This window comes from Bufo bufo, chromosome 7, assembly GCF_905171765.1.
Source record: "Bufo bufo chromosome 7, aBufBuf1.1, whole genome shotgun sequence".
In the NCBI taxonomy this organism is placed as follows: domain Eukaryota; kingdom Metazoa; phylum Chordata; class Amphibia; order Anura; family Bufonidae; genus Bufo; species Bufo bufo.
In genome coordinates, this window is record NC_053395.1 from 50,223,303 (window position 1) to 50,249,528 (window position 26,226).

Genomic DNA, 26,226 nt, shown 5'->3' on the forward strand with positions numbered 1-26,226 from the left:
GGCCCAGAGTGGAATTATCCCCCGAATACCCATCTGGCAGCACAGAGGGATGCCTCCTAACATCCCCAGTAGCCAGGACAGAAGAAAAGGTGGCATGAACGACCACCAAATCCTCCACCGCCCGCCAGCATCAGGTCTTCTCGAGCATCGGTCCTCCCCCACCAAATGAAGCGACTTTGGAGGCTGACTGACCTTGCTGGTGCCAAGGCTCGACTTCATGAATCGGGGAGTCAGGTGAGTATGGTACAAAAACTGTGACCCCCCCAGCTCCCTGCCGCCCACCTCTGCTTTATGACTAAGCCACCCATCAGTTCTCTACTTTCTGTGGCACCATTGTGAGATACATGCATCTCCTGTCGCGGCAACCCCTCACATCCAGTCAGCCGCCAGCTTCTACTTTCAGCCTTTGCTTCCTTCTCTGCTAGGCCAGGCTGGTCCTCGTGGCTTTTCTGCGCTTTCTAAGCCCCTCCCAGATGGGGGAGGGCCTGGAAAAGCCCCAACTAATATCCAGTGCACCTAGGCCTCCCTCCTGGATTGGTTGGCCTTCCTCTTTTCCTCCACCTCTGTTCTGGCTCTTCCTCCCAGCTCAAGTGTTCTGGCCTGTCCCTGGGACCCTTTGCTCTACAAACGGGTAGGCTCGCCCCGCCATATCCCTCCTGCTGTCTGTTAGATTGATTTTGTTAGGCAACGTCTGCCTCCCTAGTTCCCTCCTCGTCCAGGGGCTCACTTTCCTCCCCCTAGGTCCCCATCATGTCCGACCCTAGAGGGGAAGCATAGTGAATATATATTGGAAGAGCACACCATGAATCGCTGCGGTGCTACTTGGAAAAGGTTCTTTAACCCTGTCTGAATATTCGATAAATTCAGTGCACACGCAAGTTTTCTCAGTGATTATCTGTTTAATTCTTCAAAAATAGTTTATACATGATTTTCCATTGTCTCAGCAAAAATAAAAATAAATTATGGTTCCAAATATTGTTTCTCAGATGGATGATGACGTTTCGGTCATGGTGATCTTTCTGTACAAATAAGAGAAGGAGAGGATAAGAGTAATGGAAATAAAAATAATAAAGATGAAAATAAAGAATATCAACAACCTCAGTGAATTGTAAATCATATCTATCAGCAGAGCAACCATAGCAGGTGTACCTCTAAATAGAAAAAAATGGGTGAAAAAATATACAGAAAAAGGAGGAAAAAATTGTAAAAAAGAAAAAAAGGTATGTGGGTATGGGCACGTTTAGGAGTAGGTAGTGTGTATGGTGTATATGAACAAGTGAAGAATATAGATGGGATATACAAAGGGCGGAGTACTCTTTATATAGTATATGATTTACAACTCACTGAGGTTGTTGATATTCTTTTTCATCTTTATTTCTATTATTTTTTTCATGCCTGTTACCCCCTTCTTATTTGTACAGATGAGAGGGGGGGGGAGAGCACCTTGCTTTCCCAGAATAAGCCTTCACGTTCCAGATCTTAACAAAGACCTAGATCACGAGTTTGATCATTTTGCCGCAGTTTCAGCCCGGCTCTTCCTCTACAAGACAAGTATATTGCTTAAGAAAGGCTCTGTGGAGTCGAAACGTCACAGATGTCTTGATGAATAAACCTGAAGTGTCCTTGAAGACACTGAGTGCGACAGTATTCTTTTTCTACCAGAGTGTTTGGATAGTTATGTAACATGATGCAAATGTTGGAAGAGCATGGTGTTTTAGGCCATAACATTTTGTTACTTTTCTAGATCATGCTGAGTTTACAGCAAAGAGCACAGAAACGGGCAAGCTACTTGTTACGGCTTGAAGAAATCAGCCCTTGCTTAGCTTCCATGACTAACACAGAAATCGCTCTCCCGGGAGAAGTTTCGGATCGGGACACGATCACAATTCATAGTGTGGGCAGCACGATCACCATCCTGCCTACTAAAACAAAGCCTAAGAAGTTCATTTTCCTTGGCTCTGACGGCAAAAATTACCCTTATCTCTTTAAAGGTATCCCTCTAGTTTGTATTGTAACTCGTGTTCTGCACGATATTACTGCGTCTGCAGGTCTGACTTTTACTTTCTTGTTTTAGGGTTGGAAGATTTGCATCTGGATGAAAGGATTATGCAGTTTCTGTCCATTGTGAACACAATGTTTGCCACCATCAATGGTCAAGAGTCCCCTCATTTCCGTGCCCGTCATTACTCTGTCACACCCCTTGGCACCCGGTCTGGTCTTATTCAGTGGGTAGATGGAGCCACTCCACTGTTTGGTCTTTATAAAAGATGGCAACAGAGGGAAGCTGCACTGCAAGCACAAAAGGTATAAACTGTTATATTTAGTACTGGTTGTTATTGAAGTTCCAGTGAGGAGAAGACCTCCTAATAAAGTTTAATAGAAAATGTTCATCTAAGTGAGGGGTTAACGGGGATTACCCACAAGAAGAAGTGATAGTGCGTTGTTAGCCGACCAGTCCCCCACTAGCATTGTAATGCCTTAAAGCGACCCTTACCTTATCTGGGGAACGAACAGAACACTTACATGGTGCCCTCCTTTATCTTTTTAGTTGCAGATCCATCAGTTCCCTGGTTCCTCTTCTGCCGTCCAAGATGGCTGCACTGCTTCTCAAACCACTTGATGCCATCTGCAGTGCTTGACAGGTAGGAAGTGTCTTCGATTACCAATACACAATGTGCATCAAGAAGTTTGGGAAGCTGTGCGCCCATCTTGGATGACAGAAGAGGATCCTGAGAATTAGCAGGTCTGCAACTAAAAAGATGAAAAGGAGGTCACCATGTAAGTCTTCTGTTCATTCCCCAGTCAATGGGATTTTTTTTTCTTGAACTGGGGGTTTTTTAATAGTGTGTCCAAACATTGCAATATGGGATTCCCCTTACCGAGCCCCCCCCTCCCCCCCCTTCCCAGTTTAGGAATGCAACCCACGGTACAATAGAAGACTTGCAGTCAAGTAGGTCATGTTCAGAGGGGTTCTCAAGGAATAAACTATTACTTTATGCCGGTGTTTGTGTGAGCTTCATGCCAAACAAGGAGCTTGGTTGATTTAGAAATTATCCCCCTATCCACAAGATGGAAGATTTATTCCAATTAATTAATTGATCACTGGGGATCTGGCTGCTGGTACCACCACCCGTTTTAAGAATGGGGATCCCGTTTCTCTGATCTGATGGCACAGAAGGTCTGGGATGCACCGTGCTGTTCTATTCATTCTCTAGTTGTACTCGACTACCTCCAGCAGTCTCATAGACAATGATTGGAGCAGTAGGGTGCATGCCTGACCTGACTCTCCATCAGACCGGGTGACCTGGACACCTTTTCTTGGGATGGGTGGAGGTCCCAGAGGTCGGACCCCCAGCAATCAGTTATCGCCTATCTTGTGGATAGGGGATAACTTCTAAACTTAGCGCAACCCCTTTTAAGCAATGTTTTTTCCTTTTTAGGCCCAAGATTCCTATCAAACTCCTCAGAACCCAGCTATGGTTCCCCGTCCCAGTGAGCTCTATTACAGTAAAATCGGCCCAGCGCTAAAAGCAGTCGGACTAAGTCTGGATGTGTCCCGTCGAGATTGGCCAATTAATGTAATGAAGGCTGTGCTAGAAGAATTAATGGAATCCACACCTCCAAACCTCCTGGCAAAAGAGCTGTGGTGCTCATGTGCCACTCCTGATGAATGGTGGAGAGTTACACAGGTAAAGAGCTCAAGTAGCCAAATGGTTACACAGCACAAAATGTCAAACCATGTGATAAGTCCTGTGTACGTGCAAATCGCTGATCAGATTGTGAGGCTGAGATTTTACTCCCATTGGGATTTTCATCTTGCTGATTTAGAAAATTGGAATCAATTGATTTTAAAAATTGCCAGATCTCCTTAGATGACCTTACAGCACATCTTCTCTTTTTGAATTCTCTTTACATCTGTCCTTTATTGTGGCCAAATGACCCTCATTTCCTTTGCAATCTGGAATGATTTGGTTAATAAGCAGGAGTGGTTGCAAGTAATAGTCTCATGGAAAAGATTCTGCACTTGAATAGGTAGAAGACCACGTAATCGTGCTTTGGCAGTCATATGCGGATGAAACGTCCTACTGCCACTGGGTGCCTCATTTTGGAGGAAAAGCCTTCCCTTCGGACTTGCATACTTCGTGCGTGAGGTCACTGGATCGTAGAAATGCTGCCTTAATCAGGGAATTGACAATGATTATTTTTAAAGCAAAGTGAAAGCTATGTTTTAACAGCAATATTTCAAGGCTTGACCTAAATTACAGGGCAGGGATCATGTCTGATTAGGCACGTCCTTCATGTTTTAAGTAGCCAACCCATCCCTCTTCCTAGTGGATAAGTGCTGAAAACACTAATCTGATGACACTTGATGATCTCGTAGAATCACGGGTGCTGCACATTCTTGCTTTAAGTCTCCATTAGTAGAGTAGGGCCCGGTCTAATGATGGTGCAGGCCACTGGAGTTCAATCAATGTGGAAATGAACTTGTTAGAATTTATGCAGGCGTGTACCATTCTATATTAGGGCGAAGTTATCTATATTAAAGTAATTTCACTGTTAGGAAATGGTCAGTGGTGGTTCACAAGATTTGAATGTGATTAAAGGGTTTCTGTCATCAGAAAAATCGTTATGTAGCTGGCTGACATTAGCGATGTGCTAGTGTCAGCAGAACATAACTTTATGACTTGTATCTCCCTGCCGCCGTTCGCGCTAAATAATGACTTTTATAACGTGCAAATGAGTCTCTAGGTGCTAGTGGAGCATTGCTGCAGCACCTAGAGGCTCCGCCCTCTCACAGTTTGGCACGCCCTCGTAAAGGTGATTGACATCCTCGGTCTCCTCCGTGCCCCGCAAATCCTGTGCCTGCGCCGTCCATTTTAGTATTAGGCGCAGTGAGTAAAGGATGGCAGCAGGCGAGTGTCATTCACTCACTGCGCCTAATACTAAAAAAAACCATTTCTCGCCCATATTCATTGGGGGACACAGACCGTGGGTATAGCCATGTCCTCTAGGAGGCGTTGACACTAGATAAAGCTGTTGGCTCCTCCCCTGGCAGCTATACCCCCTCCAGCCTGGAGAGAGAGCTTCAGTTTTTTCTAGTGTCAATAGGAGGCAAGACCTCCCTGCTCTGCAGGGATCTCCTGAAGATTTTTTATTTTTTATTTTTATTTTTTTTTCCTTATTTTTCAGATGGGAAAACAGTGGACGCCTTGCCTCCCTGTTCTCCCGGGGCCGAGTTGCGCCAGTGCCGGTCACCTGCACTGCTGCCTCCCCCACAGAAGACAAGGTGGACCAGGGCAGCCTCGCTCCCCTGCATCCCGCCAGCCAAGGGGTCACCCATCCAAGCCCCCCTTTTCCAGCGTCCTGCCACTACGGTGCCAGTAGCTGAAGGGGTGACCCTGCTGGACCAGAGGAAGGGTGAAGATGGCGGCAGGAAAGAGAAGAGAGGTGAGTACACAGGATTAGGTGAGTATTTGACCCTCTGGGTTGTCCCCCCTCCCTCGTAGTGGCAATAGTCTGCGTACAGACAGGGCTTCAGCATAGTCCAGCACCTGCAGCCATTCCAGCGCCCCTAACAGTATTCCCCTCTGGCACAGGCCGTTTGGTTGATGTTTTGAATGAAGGACTTAGGGGGTTAATAGCTTTACTGGCGCCAATTAGCAGGATCCCCTACCTGGTACTCCCTAGTGCTACTCGGTATTAACATGCAGGGAGCGGAGCGCTGCTTCCACTCCCCTACAAGGCGGCATCTACCCTTCTCCACTCCTTCGGGAGCGCAAATTTTTCCCGCCCTTCCCCTCCCCCAGTCAACTGCTGAGCCACCGGCTTGAGACTGCCTTAACCCTTCATGGCCACCCACTGTTCTTTGGCCGGCACCTGATTATCTGGGGCTCTTCCCCTAAGTACATTATGCTTGAGTGGTGGATTTACCCCTTCTTGCCTCTTGTCATTGAGGCCGGCTTCCTAGTTTAAAAAAAATATAAAAATTAAAGGAAACATGCATCAATACTGGTCCCCCTCCTCAGCCGCAGGACCACCCGATCTGTGTGTCCTATCTCGGGTAAGAGGGACCTCGCACAGTTCCCTCGCATAGTTCCAAATCCGCACTCCGGGGCCGTTTGGTTGATGATTCTCCACCTGCGCAATCCAGTGAAGGACCACTGCAAGATCCCAATCCGCTCTCCGGGGCCGTTTTGGTTGATGATTCTCCACCTGCTCAATACAGCGGAGAACATCTGGAATTCCCAGACCACTGCGGGATCCCAATCCGTCCTCGGGGGTCGTTTGGTTGATAATTCTCCACCTTCCTACGTCACGTGGAGGACAGCTGAGGTATTCCAAATCCACCCTCCGGGTCGTTTGGTTGATAAACTCTCCACCTGCGCAATCCAGTGAAGAATCTCCGCAGGATTCCCAATCTGTCCTCCGGGGCCGTTTGGTTGATAATTCTCCACCTGCGCCATACAGTGGAGAACCTCTGGATTCCCAATTCACCCTCCCGGGTCGTTTGGTTGATAATTCCCCACCTGCGCAATTCCAGTGGGTGGCAACTGGAACTTCCCAATCCACCCTCTGGGGTCGTTATGGTTGATGATTCTTGGCCGCCGCAATTTTATTCAGGACCTCTGTTCCCATTCCACCCCCTGGGTGGTTTGGTTGCTAGGCCCCCACCGGCACAGTCCGCACCTGCCAGGGGCGAGATTCTGAGGGGCAGACCTATGTGCTAGCGGACCACAGCAGATCATCTTCTCCTCGAACATCTCCACACACCCCCTCCCTTCCTCCCCGAGTCACGCTTAGGCACACCCTCTCTCACACTGATTCAGATCCTGACGTGAATCCGAAGCAATCTCCTAACATTGCGTCTACGGTGGCCAGCAGCACTTGTAGGCATTACCCCCTTCCTTAGGCGGAGTAATTGCACTACTTGGGATACAGTGCTGACCTTATACATTGTCCCCGCTCATAGGTGGACTAAGTACAATGACACCGATTCAGTGCCGGACGTATACATTCCCCCTTCTGTAGGTGGTGGAATTGCATCTCCACTGGGTTCAGTACCTGCCGTATTCATTAGCCCCTTCCACAGGTGGCAGGATGACATTATCACTGGTTACAAGGTGTGCTGTATGCATTACCCACTTACTTAGGTGTTAATTGCACTCCCGCAGGGTACAGGACTCGCCGTGGGCATTAACCCTCCTTTATAGGTGGGGTATTTTCCCTACCACTGGCTTAAGTACTCCGTACGCATTCCACCTTCCATAGGTAGGGTAATTGCACCACCATTGGATACGGTCCGACTGTCGCGCTATCCTCCCATAGCCGGAGTGTTGCACATCACTGTGCTTCCTGCCTGCCTTACTCCCTTTCGCAAGTGATCCACTAGCGGGGGAATAACTGAATATCTTCAGATACGGCAATTCAACAGGCGGTACTCGACGGTGCCCGGTACTCTTACTATAGTGCTATATGAGTGCCACCAGTGGTACAGTGGCTATTCTCATTGTGTTCTTTTGGCCATGATTATAACTCCTCTGTCTTCTCAGGGGGCTTACTAGCATCACTTGTGTCCTAGAGACTCCCATCTCCATTGTCTGCATCAGTAGTAGTGCGTACACCATTGCACATATATGGTGAGTACGTTCCAGCGAGTCAAGTGCTTCACTGACTGTATTCTCTATCCACCACTCCTCCTTCTCTGGGAAAGTGGTTATGCTGGCGCTCTGGTAGCAGCTAAGCGTGTTCTCCTCCACAGGTGCAGCCCTTCGCTAATGCTCTAGTTCGTGGTCGCTGCAGTGGGACATCCCCTCAGGTAGGGGCCCTACCCTGGCGCCAGCTTGGCAGTTGCTCCTGTTCAACGCCCTTCCAGGTAGAGTTTTTTAACGTTGCTGCTCTTAAACTGGGGCATTAGGGTACGTGGCTTCTACGGATAGCCTCCCCCTCAGTTTTTTTTGCGCTGACGGGGCGAGCACTGGCTATTACTATGGAAGCGGTATTGCATACCACTACATACTTGGCCTGTCTGTTCAGTTTTTTTCGTCAGGTGATGGACTCTTCTACAACTGAAATCCTTGGCTACTTCTGTATAGCGCCAGTCTCTACGGGAAATGGGCTTGGACCTAGCCTATTCTTCCCCTGTCCCTTTCCTCCTCTGGATCTTGATTCATAGACACCCTGCATGCCTTGGTAGTTCCTATATTAATACCTTCCCTCATCTGCATCTGCACAGGGTATTCCTTTAGTGGCCTTCCATTCCAGGCACGCTCCGCTCCCGACTGGTGGGCTGTGGCCCCCTCCACATCCCTCCTTCTATGGGGACTCCTTCCATTGGTCTGGGTGTGCTAACGGTATCTACACGAAAGCTCCCCACCTTCTCTCCCGAGCGGGACTCCTGGAAACATAAGACATGGATGCAGGGGCGTACATAGAAATCACTGGGCCCCATAGCAAGAATCTGACTTGGGCCCCCTAACCCCGCCCACTGTCCTGGCTCCTTCCCCTGCCACACCCCCATTTGCCAATAAAGAAATGTATACTTGACCTACTGAAACCGTTATGGCACAATCAGGGGTACAGGGTGTGGGCATGGCACAATCAGGGGTACAGGGTGTGGGCATGGCACGATCAGGGGTACAGGGTGTGGGCATGGCACAATCAGGGGTACAGGGTGTGGGCATGGCACAATCAGGGGTACAGGGTGTGGGCATGGCACAATCAGGGGTACAGGGTGTGGGCATGGCACAATCAGGGGTACAGGGTGTGGGCATGGCACGATCAGGGGTACAGGGTGTGGGCATGGCACGATCAGGGGTACAGGGTGTGGGCATGGCACGATCAGGGGTACAGGGTGTGGGCATGGCACGATCAGGGGTACAGGGTGTGGGCATGGCACGATCAGGGGTACAGGGTGTGGGCATGGCACGATCAGGGGTACAGGGTGTGGGCATGGCACGATCAGGGGTACAGGGTGTGGGCATGGCACGATCAGGGGTACAGGGTGTGGGCATGGCACGATCAGGGGTACAGGGTGTGGGCATGGCACGATCAGGGGTACAGGGTGTGGGCATGGCACGATCAGGGGTACAGGGTGTGGGCATGGCACGATCAGGGGTACAGGGTGTGGGCATGGCACGATCAGGGGTACAGGGTGTGGGCATGGCACGATCAGGGGTACAGGGTGTGGGCATGGCACGATCAGGGGTACAGGGTGTGGGCATGGCACGATCAGGGGTACAGGGTGTGGGCATGGCACAATCAGGGGTACAGGGTGTGGGCATGGCACGATCAGTGGTACAGGGTGTGGGCATGGCACGATCAGGGGTACAGGGTGTGGGCATGGCACGATCAGGGGTACAGGGTGTGGGCATGGCACGATCAGGGGTACAGGGTGTGGGCATGGCACGATCAGGGGTACAGGGTGTGGGCATGGCACGATCAGGGGTACAGGGTGTGGGCATGGCACGATCAGGGGTACAGGGTGTGGGCATGGCACGATCAGGGGTACAGGGTGTGGGCATGGCACGATCAGGGGTACAGGGTGTGGGCATGGCACGATCAGGGGTACAGGGTGTGGGCATGGCACGATCAGGGGTACAGGGTGTGGGCATGGCACGATCAGGGGTACAGGGTGTGGGCATGGCACGATCAGGGGTACAGGGTGTGGGCATGGCACGATCAGGGGTACAGGGTGTGGGCATGGCACGATCAGGGGTACAGGGTGTGGGCATGGCACGATCAGGGGTACAGGGTGTCGCCATGGCACGATCAGGGGTACAGGGTGTGGGCATGGCACGATCAGGGGTACAGGGTGTGGGCATGGCACGATCAGGGGTACAGGGTGTGGGCATGGCACGATCAGGGGTACAGGGTGTGGGCATGGCACGATCAGGGGTACAGGGTGTGGGCATGGCACGATCAGGGGTACAGGGTGTGGGCATGGCACGATCAGGGGTACAGGGTGTGGGCATGGCACAATCAGGGGTACAGGGTGTGGGCATGGCACAATCAGGGGTACAGGGTGTGGGCATGGCACAATCAGGGGTACAGGGTGTGGGCATGGCACAATCAGGGGTACAGGGTGTGGGCATGGCACAATCAGGGGTACAGGGTGTGGGCATGGCACAATCAGGGGTACAGGGTGTGGGCATGGCACAATCAGGGGTACAGGGTGTGGGCATGGCACAATCAGGGGTACAGGGTGTGGGCATGGCACAATCAGGGGTACAGGGTGTGGGCATGGCACAATCAGGGGTACAGGGTGTGGGCATGGCACAATCAGGGGTACAGGGTGTGGGCATGGCACAATCAGGGGTACAGGGTGTGGGCATGGCACAATCAGGGGTACAGGGTGTGGGCATGGCACAATCAGGGGTACAGGGTGTGGGCATGGCACAATCAGGGGTACAGGGTGTGGGCATGGCACAATCAGGGGTGCTGCTGCTGCTGATGGTCTCCACTGATGGCAGATGTGAAGAGGGTCACCACAGGGTTAGGGTGAATGGGGGTAATTAGGGCAGATGTCAGGGAGCAGAAGCATCACCTCCTCCCCCTCTGCGGAATAACACTCACCCAGCTCTGACATGGCACAGATCAGAGCAGCTACAACCCAGAGCAGCCCTAGACGCATCCTTCATACATAATCACTCAGCCCCGGGCACAGGGCAGTGGCAGGAGGCAGCTTCACCCTGGTGGCAGTGGACATGAGCCCGGCTCCTTTGTGTGTCTGAGCCTGTGCAGGCACTGGCAGGCAGACGCAGTGACACGGCAGGACAGGACGAACGAACGGTACTTGTTCTGAATCTGACTTACTTCAGTTCAGGCCAGCCAGGGACACAGCCGGTGCTTCAGTTCAGAACCTGCCTTCTTCTTCGTCTCTACTCCTCAGCTGGCACTACTCTGGCGGCGAAGTTCGAGCCGATTCTCCCGCCCCCTTGCGCCACTGGCCAATCAGCAGCAGCTCAGAGTTGCCTTGTGCTGATTGGCCAGCGGCTCGAGCGCTACATGCAGGGCTGGTTTGATCCTGATTCCGTGTAAGCAGACTGTCAGGATCAGGTCAGGAGGAGGAGGTCAGGTCAGGATCAGGTCAAACGGGGGGGGGGGGGGCCCACTTCGGCTTGGCGGCGATTGCGGAAGATGAGTTGGGGCTGGTGAAAAGCAGCCGCATAGCCGGCTGCATGTAATGAGTGGACGGGGCCAAATAGTGTGGGCGGGGCCTTCTCTGCGCTACGGGCCCCCCAGTGCCACGGGCCCCATAGCAGTGGCGTGGTCTGCCTCTATGGGCGGTACGCCACTGCATGGATGCCCTGATGTCTCCTTGGCGGGAGTTCTCCCTCCTTACGTGTTTCTTCTCTCCTACCCAGGTTTCTACGGAGGATCAGATGGAGGGAATTCCTACAAATCCTAGTAGCTCCGGATTGGCCCCGTCACGCGTGGTGCGCTGATCTCGTTCTCCTTCTGGAGATGTCCCTTGTCACTGCCACTCAGACGACCTTCTTTTAGGTTCCGGTCTTACATCGGCAGTTAGGGTCTTGGTTGACGGCGTGGCTTCCCCTGGTGCCCATGGTAACCTTCCTTCAAGGAGTGGCACATATGGTTCCTCTGTACCGTCCTTTACCACCTTGGGATCTGAATATAGTTCTCTCAGCGTTCCAGTCTTCTCCCTTTGAGCCCTTGGGGAGATATCTCTCCTGCTCCTGTCCTAGAAGGTAGTTTTTTTTTCTTGTGGCTCTCACATCCATCAGACGGGTGTTCAAGTTGGGGGTGCTCTCTTGCAGAGAACCCTTCCTGGGTCTTCACAAGGATAAGGCATTCTCCGGCCCATTCCTTTTTTCTCCCGAAGGTGGTCTCTGTCTTCACATCTATGTAGAAATTGTCCTTTCTTCACTGTCCCTCTCCTTCACTCCCTAGGGCAGGGGGTTATATCATTATTGGAAGCCTCCAGTCCCTTCCGGCCTACAGAACCCCTTTTTTTGTCATCCGGAGGTTCCACGCAAAGGATTGGCGGTCTCCGAATTGCACTATGGATTCGGTCTGCAAATGCTGTACCATTCCGCACCGGTGCGGGGTTCTGCCCTTAGGTGTCACTGCTCGCTCCACTGAGCGGTGGACGCCTCTTGGGCTCTGAGGCATCGCGCCTCGACTGCGCAGTTGTGTAACGCGGCTACCGGTCCTCCTTACATACATTCGCAAAGTTTTTCCAGGTGCATTCTTATGCATCGGCGGCTGCTGCTTAGCTCGCAAGGTCTTGCAGGTGGCAGTTTCTTAGCTACCAGCAGGGACGCTTGCTTCCATGGGTCTGTGGTTTTTCCCTCCCCGTGGACTGCTCTTGAACGTCCCACGGTTCCTGTGTCCCTCAATGAATATGGGCGAGAAAAGGAGATTTTTGTATAACTTACCAGTAAAATCTCTTTCTCTCTCTTCATTGGAGGACACAGCACCCACCCAGTATTGTTGTTCAGCCACAGTGTGGCTGTTGCTGGTTAGAACCCTGTTGGTTCCTTGGCATGGTTGGTGTTCCATGTTTTTTCGTTGGTTTACTTGCTTCTCACAAACTGAAGCTCTCTCTCCAGGCTGGAGGGGGTATAGCTGCCAGGGGAGGAGCTAACCGCTTTTACTAGTGTCAACGCCTCCTAGAGGACATAGCTATACCACGGTCTCTGTGTCCCCCAATGAAGAGCGAGAAAGAGATTTTACTGGTAAGTTATACAAAAATCTCTTTTTTTCTCATGACAAACCCTTTAAAGTGTCAGAAATCTTAATGACTAATATAATTGTCGTTAATGATATATAATATTAAAACAAATTAAAATCAAATATGTAATTAGATCAACAAATTATTCTTCATTTTCATTTAATATACTACAACTTAACTATTCAAATCAGAAATAACGACAAAACCAAAGAAACTGTCAAATTTATATTTATTTATTAACCATATAATAATTCTATAGCATCTATAATTCTCATTTTATTGTCTTTTTTTTTTCCAGTCCTACGCTAGATCAACTGCTGTAATGTCAATGGTTGGTTACATCATAGGTCTGGGTGACAGGCACTTGGATAATGTGCTGATTGATATGACCAGTGGAGAGGTGGTGCACATTGATTACAACGTTTGCTTTGAGAAAGGTGAGTGGCTTCTGCTTGTATACTGACAGGCGTGATTTAACACACTACGGCTACATGTGCATGGGGGCTATCGGTCCCTGAAAACAGACAAAATAGGACGTTTCCAATTTTTGACAGCCGTTGTGTTATCTAAGAATTCTGTAATGGATTCTGTTACCACGGACCATAACTGAATTCTATGACGGCCTACACCACGGAAGCCTAGAAGAGGCATTCCGCATTGCATTCCGTCATAATAGAAGTCTGTGGCCAGCATTTTTATTTATTTTTTCTTCTTATAGGTCCGTGGTAACAGAATCCATTACGGAATCATTAGATAACCCGAACACTAACTTGCAAATCGCAAGTTCGCTCAACACTGTTCACAGGCCCTCAATAAAACAGCTGTGTGAATAATTCCATAGACTACCATTGCTCTTAGAATGGTCGTGTGACGGCCATTAAAAAAACTAAACGTCTGTCACACGGCTGTTTTTCACTGTCGTGTAAATGTAGCCTAAGCAATAGTGATGAGCGAGCACCAAAGTATTCGGATGTTCGGCCCGAACACATTGCTATATTCATGTGCTAGGCCGAGCATCTGAGTATAACAGAAGTCAATGGGAGACAAAACAGACACCCCCTGTTCGGAAGAGAAGAGGGTGTCTGGTTCATAAAAAAAGGTTAGAAATTGATGGAAACCCCATCAAAATGGTTTGGAAACAGCATTACGAGGATAGCTGGATGCATCTTAGACTCCTATTCCGTACGACATACAACTAATAGAGGGCGCTGTAATCATGACTCATGAATCTTCGTCATGATTACAGCGCCCTCTATTAGTTGCATAGTGTTATGACAAGACTATTCGCTGAGATCATATTCGCTATATTGCTCTATTAATTTTTTAAAATATTCTTAATATTCTAAACGAATATATAGCGAATAATATGTAATAATTATGTAGTAAGTCAGTGATAATATCTGACACTGGAAAAGCTGGGTAATAACTCAGTGTAGATCGCGAGTTATTTCACAGTGTCAGATTTTATCACTGAGTTATTACCCAGCTTTTCCAGTATCAGATATCATCCTAGTGTAGATTGCAAATATTCTAATCGCAAATTTTTATTGTGAATTTTCCATGCAAAAAGCAACACTAATAAGCTTGTCAGAAGACTATGAAACCAATAGAGGGCGCTATTGAGTTATGAACAGCCCCCTCTTGATTTCATAGTCTTCCGACAAGAATATTTGTCTCGTCATAAGACAATGTGAAACCAATAGAGGGCGCTGTTCATAACTCAATAGCGCCATCTATTGGTTTTCATAGTTTTATGACTGGAGAAAACAAGGCAGATTCTGCTCATTTCCATGTCTTTCCCATAAGCCCATGTTTATGCTAATGAGTTTTTACATGACAAAACTTTATAGAAAGGTTATTGAATATTATGTTAGGACAATCGGAAAACTTTTTGTCGCCCTAATGATATTGATCTAGGTGTGCAGGTCCACCCAAGCCATCCAACAGATGCAAAATACTTTTGAGGTTCACTGGTTCTCAGTCAGATGAGAGCTGGTTTGGAATATCTCATAGTGCACAAGGCTGGCATTGTAAGGTATGCTGGCTGTTATCTGTCTCATGGATAGGTGGATGGCTTGCACATACCTGGCTTTTGGCATATAGCTTTTGTATGTCGTACATAATAGGAGTCTAAGACTCATCCAGCTATCCCCTTAATGCTGCTGCCAAACCTTATTTGATGGGGTTTTTCCGAGCAGGGGGTGCCTGGTTATCTCCCATTGACTTCCATTATATTAAATAGTATTCCAGCACCCGAATTACTCGGCCGAGCTATGCTCAAGTAGAAGAGGTATTCGGCCAAAGTAGAAGAGGTATTCGGCCGAGCACGTTCGCTCATCACTACTAAGCAACTCTTACAATATTTGCAACTCTTTATTCTTTAGGCAAAAGTCTGCGTGTTCCTGAAAAAGTCCCTTTCCGGATGACCCAGAACATTCAGAGTGCGCTGGGAGTAACAGGAGTGGAGGGAGTATTCAGACTGTCATGTGAACAGGTGACAAATCCAAGCAGCTGAGTGGGGGGGGTGTTCTTTCCCAGGGGGCATGTCCTTTCTGCTGCAGCTCTTTCCCTGTAACTTATGGTTCGTGGTAGCGGAATCAATAACGGAATTCTTAGATAACCTGAACCTTGTACACCGAACTTGAAACACAAGATCGCTCATCCCTAATGAGAAGCTTTGTATCAGATCTGCTTGATAGCGAAGTTGTGCCGTAGACTGCTGTGGTCCCATTTAGCTGCTAGTATACAGTTTTATTTTGTTGCCGGTCTGTTAGCTGCTTATTACTACCTAATATGTATCCCATGTAACTTGCTGTGCTTTAATGCAGGTCCTTCACATAATGAGAAGAGGCAGAGAGACATTGCTGACTTTACTTGAGGCTTTTGTTTATGACCCACTTGTGGACTGGACAGCCGGTGGAGAAGCTGGATTTGCTGGTGCTGTGTATGGTGGAGGAGGTCAGCAAGCAGAAAACAAACAAAGCAAGCGAGAGATGGAGCGGGAGATCACACAGAGCCTATTTTCTTCCAGAGTAGCAGAAATCAAGGTAGTGACACATGTTCACATATTCTGGTAATAATAGAATTTGAATGGCAGGTTGAGCTACCTCTCCCTTTAAAGGGTCTGTGGTGACAATAATCATTATGTATAATAGGCCTCTTATTCATGACAGGTCAACTGGTTTAAAAACAAAGATGAGATGCTGAGCGTCCTTCCTAAACTAGACAACAGTTTAGAGGAATACCTAAACTTGCATGAAGGGTTGTCAGACGTGGAGAAGCTGCAGGCCAGACTTGTGGAAGAGATGGCGTTCCTAGAGGGAGCCGAAGCAACAGATCACCCTGCTCATACTCTGCAGCATCGGTTGGTGGTTTTGTATATATTATTATTATTATTTTTTTTATAGTTTTGTCCTTATACATCTTAAAAAACAGGTTATTCCCATCTCACTAAAGGGGTTCCGCATTTTTTTTAAACTGATGATCTATCCTCTGGATAGATCATCAGCATCTGATCGGCGGGGGTCTAACACCCGGGACCCCCGACGATCAGCTGTTTGAGAAGGCGCTGGCAGTAGCACAGCGGCCTTCTCGCTTTTTACCGCAGGCCCAATGACGTCACGACTAGTATCAATGGCCTGGGAGGGGCTAAGCTCTGTTCACTTGAATGGAGCTTAGCTGCGCCCAGGCCAGTGATGGTAGTCGTGACCTTGCTATTTACCGCAGGCCCAGTGACAAGGCCACGGCACTACTGCCAGCGCCTCTGCCTTCTCAAACAGCTGATCGGCAGGGGTCCCGGGGGTCGGACCCCCGCCGATCAGATGCTGCCGATCTATCCAGAGGATAGATAATCAGTTTAAAAAAACTGCAGAACCCCTTTAAGTGATCGGTGGGAGTTTGACCTCTGGGACCCCCAACCATCCTGAGAATGAAGGGGCCACAGAGCCAGTACATTGATGTAGCCCCTTTTACTTTTTTCCTTTCCTGCACAGCAGCGTCCCGGCTGGGAAGCAAACTGCAGGCAGACCCTTCACTGGAACAGAGCTGGGCTGTAGTTTCTCTGCTGTGCAGGGACAGACTGTGAAGAGGCTTCATCACTAAATCGCTGCTCCACCACCTTCCTTCATTCTCAGGGTTGGCAGAGGTTGGGCTTCCTTACATCCTTCTTTGTGTCCTTGCCTAATTTATACATGGCTGTGAATTGCTTCTTTAGGTATTCTGAACACACCCAACTCCAGACACAGCAGAGAGCGGTCCAGGAATCTATCCAAGTGAAGCTGAATGAATTTGAACAGTGGATAACACAGTATCAAGCTGCCTTCAGCAATTTAGAGGCTACAAAGTTGGCAGGCTTGCTTCAGGAAATAAGCAGCCAAATGGACTTAGGTACTCAGCAATTAATCTCGCCATTTGAAAAAAACATAAATTAAAGGGGTTTTCCAGGTGTAAAGTATTGATGGCCTATCCTAGAGTGAGGTCATCAGTGTCAGATCAGTGGGGGTCCGAACGCTTGATGCATCCCTTTCAAACAGCTTGATCGATGGGTAAGCCAGGAGTCTGAACTCCATCATTCTGGTTTTTGATGACCTACCCTTGAATAGGTCATCAATATTTTACTCCTGGAAATTCCCTTTAATGCACCAAAGCTGCATTATAGTATATCCTGAATGTAGGACGTTCTTTTAACTTGTAAAAGAACTAGACATCTAAAACTGCCACGTGCACCTACAAAATTTGAAGGTTTTGTTTGGTAGAAAATGTATACTTTATATGTATTAGAAGACTTCTTTAATTTGCTTCTTCAGGTCCTCCCAGTTATGTACCGGCTACAGCTTTCTTACAAAATGCCGGCCAGGCACACCTCATCACACAGTGCGAACAGTACGAGGCAGAGATTGGCGCGCTGCTGCAACAGCGACGGTCTGTGCTTCGCGGCTGCCTTGAGCATCTGCATAACTATGCCACCGTTGCTCTGCTGTATCCAAGGTCCGTGTTTCAGAAACACAGAATGGAACAGTGGAAGACCTGGATGGAAGAATTGATTTGCAGCATGACAATGGAGCACTGCCAAGAATTATACCGGAAGTAAGTAGAAAAATGAGCCTATATTATGTAGACTGCTTTATCCTTAAAATTGCTGATCATGTCCTCTTAATAGTTAAACTGCCCATACCTGATGCAGTGTAAGGCCCCATGCACATGACCATATTTTTGGTCCACATCAGATACGCAAAAAATATGGATCCATTCTTTACAATTGGGACACAAAAAATGCAGACAGCACATGGTGTCCTGTCCATGACCATACGGCCCCGCCAAAAAGGACATGTCCTATTATCCGCCAAACGGAAGGTGTAAAAAAATAAAAATAAAATGGCACCAGGCACATGGCCGATATCTGTTTTGCAGATCTGCAGTTTGCGTACCACAAAACACACGTTCATGTGCCATGGGGCCTTAGAGGGGATCCAGACACTGAAGCACTGAAGTTCAAGCTGGAGAGCAGCAGCAGGGGACACAATAGAGATCCGGGATCTGCTCAAAAGTTGATTTCAGTCTGATGAGATCACGTTCCTGAAGCCACGACGGCTCTGTCAGAGCGGACTGGATCGTGACAGTGGCTCCGGTTCAAGCCTTTTTGACACTGATTAGTGGAAATACTCCCAGTTGTCCATTCGTTCCGTTGCATAAACCGCTTCAGGTAGTTCTATAGAATCATTCCGTGGGAATGCATTGTGGAATAAGAAAGTAATAAATAGTCACTTTGAAGTTTCGCTCAAATTGCTGCAAATAATTATATGCAATAGTAGTAGAATACAAACCATACTGAAATGCTTTATTTTTATATTTTTTAAACCTTTAAGGTATGAAATTCAGTATGCACCTCAGCCCTCTCAAGCGCAGTTCATTTCTGCCACAGAGCTGGCACTGCAGCGTCATTACGCAGATACTAATAGTCGTCTTCTGCGACAAGTGGAGCGACTTAAGCAGGAGGCGGTGTCTGTGCCAGTGTGTGAGGAGCAGCTCAAAGAAATTGAGCGTTGTATCAAAGTTTTCCTGCATGAAAATGGCGACGAGGGCTCATTGAGTCTGGCCAGCGTTGTCATCTCCGCCCTTTGTACTTTAACAAGGTAGGTGTCCTGTTGTAGCTACTTGCTGTTAATTTGTCATTTTCACGGACGTAGCCCCAGGGCTTAATAGTTCTATTATGCATTTGGCAGACGCAATCTAATGATGGAAGGAGCTGCCTCTAGTGCAGGGGAACAGCTGGTGGATCTAACATCGCGGGACGGAGCCTGGTTCTTGGAAGAGCTCTGCAGCATGAGTGGCAATGTCACCTGTCTCGTACAGTTACTCAAGCAATGCAAACTTATTCCACAAGATCTGGATATACCAAACCCTATGGAGGCGTCTGAAGCTGTGCATCTGGCGAATGCAGTGTACACCTCCCTTCAGGTAAATGGGAAGCTTAAAATTCTCATTACAAATAAGGCTGCATTCACACGTCCGTGGAACACTGTCCGTGTGATACCGGCCTGGATTTCTTCAGAGTGCAGGAGCGCACGGCGTCATTGGTTGCTGCTGCCGCCGCTGTACAGTGTTACACTGGTATAGATCATATCAGCGTATTACTGTACTGTAGCAACCAATGACTCTGTGCGCTCCTGCACTCTGAAGAAATCCAGGCCGGTATCACACGGACAGTGTTCCACGGACGTGTGAATGCAGCCTAAGGAGTTAGGAGTTTTGTCACTGAAAATATAGTGAAGAACTCTATATTTGCTCTTGATTTTAGTATTTGAAATATCTAGGTTGTTTCATGGAAAGAGCTGTGGTATAAAGTTTTACAGACATTATTTTTTTTATTATACATTTACTTGTTTAGCTATATTATAGTCTATATCGGCATGTCCAACCACCCCATCCCTTTTACTAAACTAAATGCAATTTTAATAGTTAATGACTATCATAATTATTTGTCACTAATATTTTTATAAATGATATATTCATACATTTATACGACAAATTATTCTTTACATTCCTATTTACTAATTGGTAAACTATAACATAACTATTCAAATCAGAAATAACAGAACCAAAGGAACTGATGTAAAATGTATATTTATTATTCATGAAACATAACAAGATTGTAGCTTTAAAATATATTATAAACCAATAATGACACAAAGATTAATAACAGGGTTGATGTTCCTGGAGGGATACACCAAATGGAAAAGGATTTAGGAAAACTAGAGGAATGGTCAAAAATCTGACAGCTAAAATTTTATGTTGATAAGTGCAAGATAATGCACCTGGGGCGTAAAAACCCAAGAGCAGAATATAAAATCAGTGATACAGTCCTAACCTCGGTATCTGAGGAAAGGGATTTAGGGGTCATTATTTCAGAAGACTTAAAGGTAAGCAGACAATGTCATAGAGCAGCAGGAAATGCTAGCAGAATATAAGATGGGGTCAGGGGCTATTCATAGTATTCAGTATATTGGGCAGACTAGATGGGCCAAATGGTTCTCATCTGCCGACACATTCTATGTTTCTATGTTGCTGTTTAAAAAAAAAAAGTTTCTCGCCCATTTTCCTTGGGGGACACAGAAGACCTTGGGTATAGCTCATCTCCCTAGGAGGCGTGACACTAAGTGAAGACTGTTAAGCCCCTCCTCCACAGCTATACCCTCAGCCTGGAGAGAGAGACTGCCAGTTTTTTGCTTAGTGTCCAAGGAGGCAAGACACTCCCTGCTCTGCAGGGCTGGTTTCTCCTTGTTTAAATTTTGATTTTTACTTTTTTCTTTTCTTTTTGTTCCAGACATCAGGGACAACAGAGACGCACTAGACCTCTCTGTTTCTCCCGGGGTTGAGCTGCGCCAGTGCCGATCACCCGCACTGCTGCCTCCCCCACAGAAGGCAAGGTGGATCAGGGCAGCCCAGCTCCCCTACATCCCGCCAGCGCAAGGGTCGCCCGCACGCCAAGTCCCTCTTCCAAGCGTCCTGCCACTACGGTGCCAGTAGCTGAAGGGGCGACCCTGTTGGAATGGACCGAGGGTGAAGACGGCTATGGTGAGAGATTGGCTTCTCCAGCCCTACGCAATTCTTCCCGCCGGGAGGTTCCTCCGCCCCCAGGGGATCGCAGCGCCGCCCTCCAGGCCGGATCCCTGTTAACCCTTTGGGTACAGGCCGGCTCCCAATGGGCCTGTATGACTGGCCCCCCTTTTTCCTGACAATCTGTGCCCCTATATGGTGGCCCCCTTTAGCCTCAGAGAGGCTGTGTTTTAAAAAAATTAAAAATAATAGAAAAAACAAAAAAAACCATATATATAATAATAATAACAGATTTCTTGTGGGCTGCGCAGGACGCTGCAGCCTCATCAGTAGTGCTGCATGTCTGCATGCCCTCTTTCCACAGGCGGCATGGTGTTGCGCTCCCAACCTGCGTCGCTGCTAGGGCATTTCCCCTTTTAGGCGGTTTTCTTGCACTCTTCCAGGATACGGCGCTGGCCAAGTGCATGCGGCCCTTCCGTAGGCAGCATTCATCATCTCTCCAGTTATGGTGCCTGCCATGTGCATCCCCCCCCCCTCCTAGGCGGGATACTGCACTCTCCCTGGCTGCCGGCTGGCCATGTGCATGACCCCCTTTTAGGCGGAATACTGCACCTTCACCGGATACGGTGCTGGCCATGTGCATGACCCCCTTCCATAGGCGGAATGCTGCACTCTCACTGAATTCGCTGTCGGCCATGTGCGTGACCCCCTTCTCTAGGCGGAACGCTGCACTCACTGTATTCACTGCCGGCCATGTGCGTGACCCCCTTCTCTAGGCGGAACGCTGCACTCTCACTGGATTCACTGCCGGCCATGTGCGTGACCCACTTCCATGGGCGGAACGCAGCGCTCTCACTGGATTCGCTGTCGGCCATGTGCGTGACCCCCTTCTTTAGGCGGAACGCTACACACTCACTGGATCTGTTGCCGATCATGTGCATGACCCCCTTTTTAGGCGGAATACTGCACTCTCACCGGATACGGTATTGGCTATGTGCACGACCCCCTTCCATAGGCGGAATGCTGCACTCTCACTGATGTGCTATGATGTACTTATGTACTATGTTACTATGCTGCACTCTCACTGGTTTCGCTGCCGGCCATAGGCATGATTCAGGCAGCATACATACATCCCTCTGTCTGTGGTTGTTTTCTCGCAGGTACGTTGCTGGCCATGTGCATGTACCCCATACATGGCGGGGTGCTTGCACTCTCGCTGGATCCGCTGTCGGCCATATGCATGACCCCTTTTCCGTGGGCGGTGTACGCACTCTCGCTGGATTCGCTGCCAGCCATGGGCATGCCTTCCTTCCTCAGGTGACATACACACATTCTCACTGACTGTGTTTGTCTCTCACCAGTATGTGGCTGGCCATGTGTATGACTCCCATACATGGCGGGGTGCTCGCACTCTCCCTGGATGAGATGCTGGCCATGTGCATTTCCCCGTCCCCCCCCCCCCCCCCCCCCCTTTTCTGGGCGGCATGCTACACTCTCACCGGATACGTTGCTGGCCGTGAGCATGGCCCTCTAACATGGGTGGAACGCTTGCACTCCCATTGGATACGGTGCTGGCCTTGTGCGTGACCACCCCTCATTCCATGGGCAGAATTTGGCACGCTCATGCGATTCACGGCTGTCCTTGTATGGCTGTGCTGGACTTGTACATGTCCCCCTTCATTGGCAGAGTAGTTGCACTCTCGCTAAGTCAGTGTTGGGTGTATTATTGCACACTCACTTAATGCTAGGATAACCCTGTGCATGTTCCCCTTTCACTAGGTGGACCTCCTGCGTTCATGCTGGATTATAGGGTATGTCCTGCTTCTCTGAAGTAGGTACGGCCTTAGGCATCACTCCCTTTTGGGACCGGCCTTTGCACTCTTGCCGACTGTAGTTTGCCAGATACAATTTCCCCCCTTTCGGGGCGGACTGCTTGCGTTCCATCGCATGCTATACTAGGCTTGTGCATAACTCCCTTTCAGGTTGCACTTTGCAATTCCATACATGCTGTGGCACTCTGTGGCGAGCCCCCTTTTTCGCTGAAGTAACCTTTTTGCAGTGAGCGGACGTTCTTGTCCGTTGTTTGGGCCGTGTATGCCTTCTCCTCCTGTAGGTGGGTTGGCCTTCTCACTTCTTACGGGGCTGCTCGTACTTATGCCTCACCTGCTTCCTGCGGCATACTTTTGTTTTCTTGGGATACGATGCTTGCCGCAAGCCTTGCACTCGTCTCTAAGGAGTTCATTCTGTCCACCTGACACGGACGGGCTCTACTTGCTCTCTGCTGCACGGAGCTGGGTGGTACTCATTCATTTAGTTGGCCCTTCATCCCAGGGAGTGTTCGTGGTTCCTAGATGCGTGCCCATTCGTCCTTGTGCGGTATTGCTTCCCTGCGCTAGTGGTCACATGGTTGAGAGTGCTGTTGTCTGCAGCGCCCCTCGAATTCTTCGTTGGCTCTGGCAGGACTGCGGTTCCCTTGCCTGCTGCAATTTCCTCCTCTTCGGATGCAGTGTGGTATGAGTCCTTCCTCTTGGCGCCTCTACGCTTCAGTCTGATCTGCTACCAGGTGCGGGCCGCTTTTCTCGGGAAGGTCACCCAAATTCTCTTGGGTGCTCGATTACCCAGGTCCGGAGGACCTCCACCGTGGGTTCTTCAGGGTATTCGCCTTCTGCGAGGCGGTGAACCGGGCATCTCACAGTGTAGCAGAGTTCTGCTTTTGAGCTGTCCTATGGCTTCCCTGTTGCCCACTCCTCCGTTCGGTTGGAGGGTGTTATGCCGGCCTCTGTCTCGACTACCTTATCTCGCCGGCTCTGTTTGGCTCCCGCTCGGTACAGATCACCCCGATGTGGCTTCTGCCCCGCCAGACTTCAGAGGCTGTTCCTTCACTGTCCTCCCCTCTGGGGAGAGCATGGTTGTTCATGTGGATGGTTCCGGTGTTCCTTTTGGCCTCGTACTGTCCCCCTTGTTCACATTGGCCGTATTAGCTGTGTGCCTATTTGCCGAGGCTACCGCGTTCTGTCCTCCCGCTGAGTGCAGATTGCGTGGTCCATTCTAAGACAATGGTCCTGCTGTAGACTTACCTTCTCGGTAACTTGGGGGGGGGGACTACCTTTCGGTCCAGATTGTCCTTTGATCTCCCACACCGGGACTGTAGAACATGGCTACATCAGCATGGACTTTAGCCTGTCTTGTCCTGGCATCTGGCGGATCCTTTGGTTCCTTTCCTTCTGTCCTTCTGCTTCCCCACTCGGGTGGATACGGGACAACGTTGCTCGGGGGCCGACGGGACCAGTTTTGTCGACCCTTCTGCCCGTGTTACTGGTCTGCGCCTGATCACATTGGGTTTTTCGCCCGCTTGCCAGGCGACTCCAGCGGGTTCGCTACTGTCCGCTCCTGGCTGTGTTTCGTCCAGGATCTGTCGTAAGACTTATGTTTTTTTTTGTCTGGGGTTCTGTGGGAAGCTGTGCATTCCCCACTCTGACTTTTTCCTCTCCCCATGGTTCTGTCTTTTTTCCAGTCCGGCCTGGACCTGGGACTGGGATTCCTTTACTTGAGGTGTCAAGTGTCGGCGCTGTTCTTCCTCTTCCAGCGTTCCCCGGCCCTCTGGGCCTGTCAAGACCTTCTTACTCGAAGTGGCTCTTTGGTTCCTCTGTACTGTCCTTCGGTACCGCCCTGGGAACTACATACTGAGCTCTCGGCGCTCCAATCTTGTCCTTGGAGCCGTTACAGAAGTTCTCTCTACCCCGCCTGTCCTGTACGGTTGTGTTTCCGTATCAGTCGTGTCTCTGACGGGTGCCTGAATGGCCCCTTTTTTGTTCCGAGCCTTCTGTCTTTTCCCAGGACAGGGCTGTTCTACATCCCGTTTCTTCCTTCCTTCTGAAGGTGGTGTTTGCCTTTCGCTTCAACACTTCACCGATTTGGACGTAGTTTGGGCCTTGCCGTTTTTACTTGGAGATCTCCGACTCTTGTCGACGTTCGGTCTCTTGGGTTTCCTGGAGGTCCGCGCTTAGGATTGACGGACTCCAGGGTGGTTTTCCTCCGCTTTATCAGATTGGCTATTGCTGAGGTTACCGCACCGAGGGCAGGATTCTGCCTTTGCTGTCACCGTTCATTTCACCAGAGCAGTCGGTGCCTCCTGGGCCGGAGGCATTGGGCTTCGGCCATGCATTTGGGCAAGGCGGCCACAGGTCTTCCTTGCACGCCTTACCGAGTTCTACAGGGTGCATACCTCTGGCTTTGGCAGATGCTGCCTTGGCCCGCCTGGGTCTGCAGGCGGCGGTTCCTTGATGCCTTCGGGTGCTTCGCCTTGGAGCTGTGGTCCCTCCCCTTTTGGACTGCTTTTGAACGTCCCAAGGTCTTGTGTGTCCCCCAAGGAAACTGGGCGAGAAAACGAGATTTTTGTATAACTTACCAGTGAAATCTCTTTCTCGCTCTTTCCTTGGGGGACACAGCACCCACCCATTCATTGTTTTTCTCTACACGGTTTCCGAGTTTTTTGTTACTCGTTGGGTAGTTGGCTTGTTGGCTCCTTGTTGGACTTTGCCTTTTCTCACTACTTGGACACGCAACTGGCAGTCTCTCTCTCCAGGCTGAGGGTATAGCTGTGGAGGAGGGGCTTAACAGTCTTCACTTAGTGTCACGCCTCCTAGGGAGATGAGCTATACCCAAGGTCTTCTGTGTCCCCCAAGGAAAGAGCGAGAAAGAGATTTTACTGGTAAGTTATACAAAAATCTCGTTTTTACAGACTTAAAGGGACACTGACAGGCCCTATCAACATATTTAGTTATTCCTATGCAGTCATAGATCTATTAAAGTGTATTCCAATTATATAAGAGTACCCCCTGTCCGCATTGTAAACCATGTCAAAACAACTTTATATTCATCTGTCAATCACATTTCTTTATGCCCAAGGGGCGTTTTTTCTCATACCTTTGTGCCCAGCCGCGCCTCAACTGTCGATTCCTACCGCCGCCCAAATATGTTTATAGGGCCTGTCAGTGTCCCTTTAAAACCAAAGTTCACCATGAGCTATGACTTGTAGTTTGGAGAATAGTGTCACCAGATTTACACGGTGTGGAGTCTGGCTACCCCTCATGTGACGCGCTTTTATTTTTTGTTTTTTTTACCAACCGTATATTAGGGCATTGCTGGCAATGCTGTTTTGCATTCAAAAGTGAACAACTAATTTCATCTAAATCTTACATCCAAATATGTATATCATCTATCTACTAAATGGGCGATAAATGATAGATTCATGAAGGTTTGTCCTCTGAGCCCCATTGATTGCCAGAATGGATGGGGGGATGAGGGGCAAGCTTACCACTAGAAGGAATTTGAATGGAGCATCAGTCTAGTGTGCAAACTTACACTTAGAAAATGTACAGGATTGACGGAAATTGCCAAGCGATATGCTTATTTTCATATGGTAAGCCACGGCTCTCTTCAGACTTTTTAGCTGCAGTCCTGCAGCTTTAGGGAAT

At 49.2% G+C, this 26,226-nt stretch overlaps 1 protein-coding gene across 1 annotated transcript in view; it reads left to right on the forward strand.

Annotated features, from left to right (window-relative positions):
• SMG1 (SMG1 nonsense mediated mRNA decay associated PI3K related kinase) overlaps nt 1-26,226 on the forward strand; it is a 150,414-nt gene that overhangs the window by 96,895 nt on the left and 27,293 nt on the right. Inside the window, exons 40-50 of the mRNA XM_040441629.1 lie at nt 1,745-1,991; nt 2,075-2,304; nt 3,441-3,689; nt 12,993-13,131; nt 15,079-15,188; nt 15,523-15,741; nt 15,868-16,058; nt 16,908-17,080; nt 17,500-17,779; nt 18,559-18,825; nt 18,916-19,150. Coding sequence (XP_040297563.1) covers nt 1,745-1,991; nt 2,075-2,304; nt 3,441-3,689; nt 12,993-13,131; nt 15,079-15,188; nt 15,523-15,741; nt 15,868-16,058; nt 16,908-17,080; nt 17,500-17,779; nt 18,559-18,825; nt 18,916-19,150 — 2,340 coding nt within the window. The remainder of the gene's footprint in view (nt 1-1,744; nt 1,992-2,074; nt 2,305-3,440; nt 3,690-12,992; nt 13,132-15,078; nt 15,189-15,522; nt 15,742-15,867; nt 16,059-16,907; nt 17,081-17,499; nt 17,780-18,558; nt 18,826-18,915; nt 19,151-26,226) is intronic.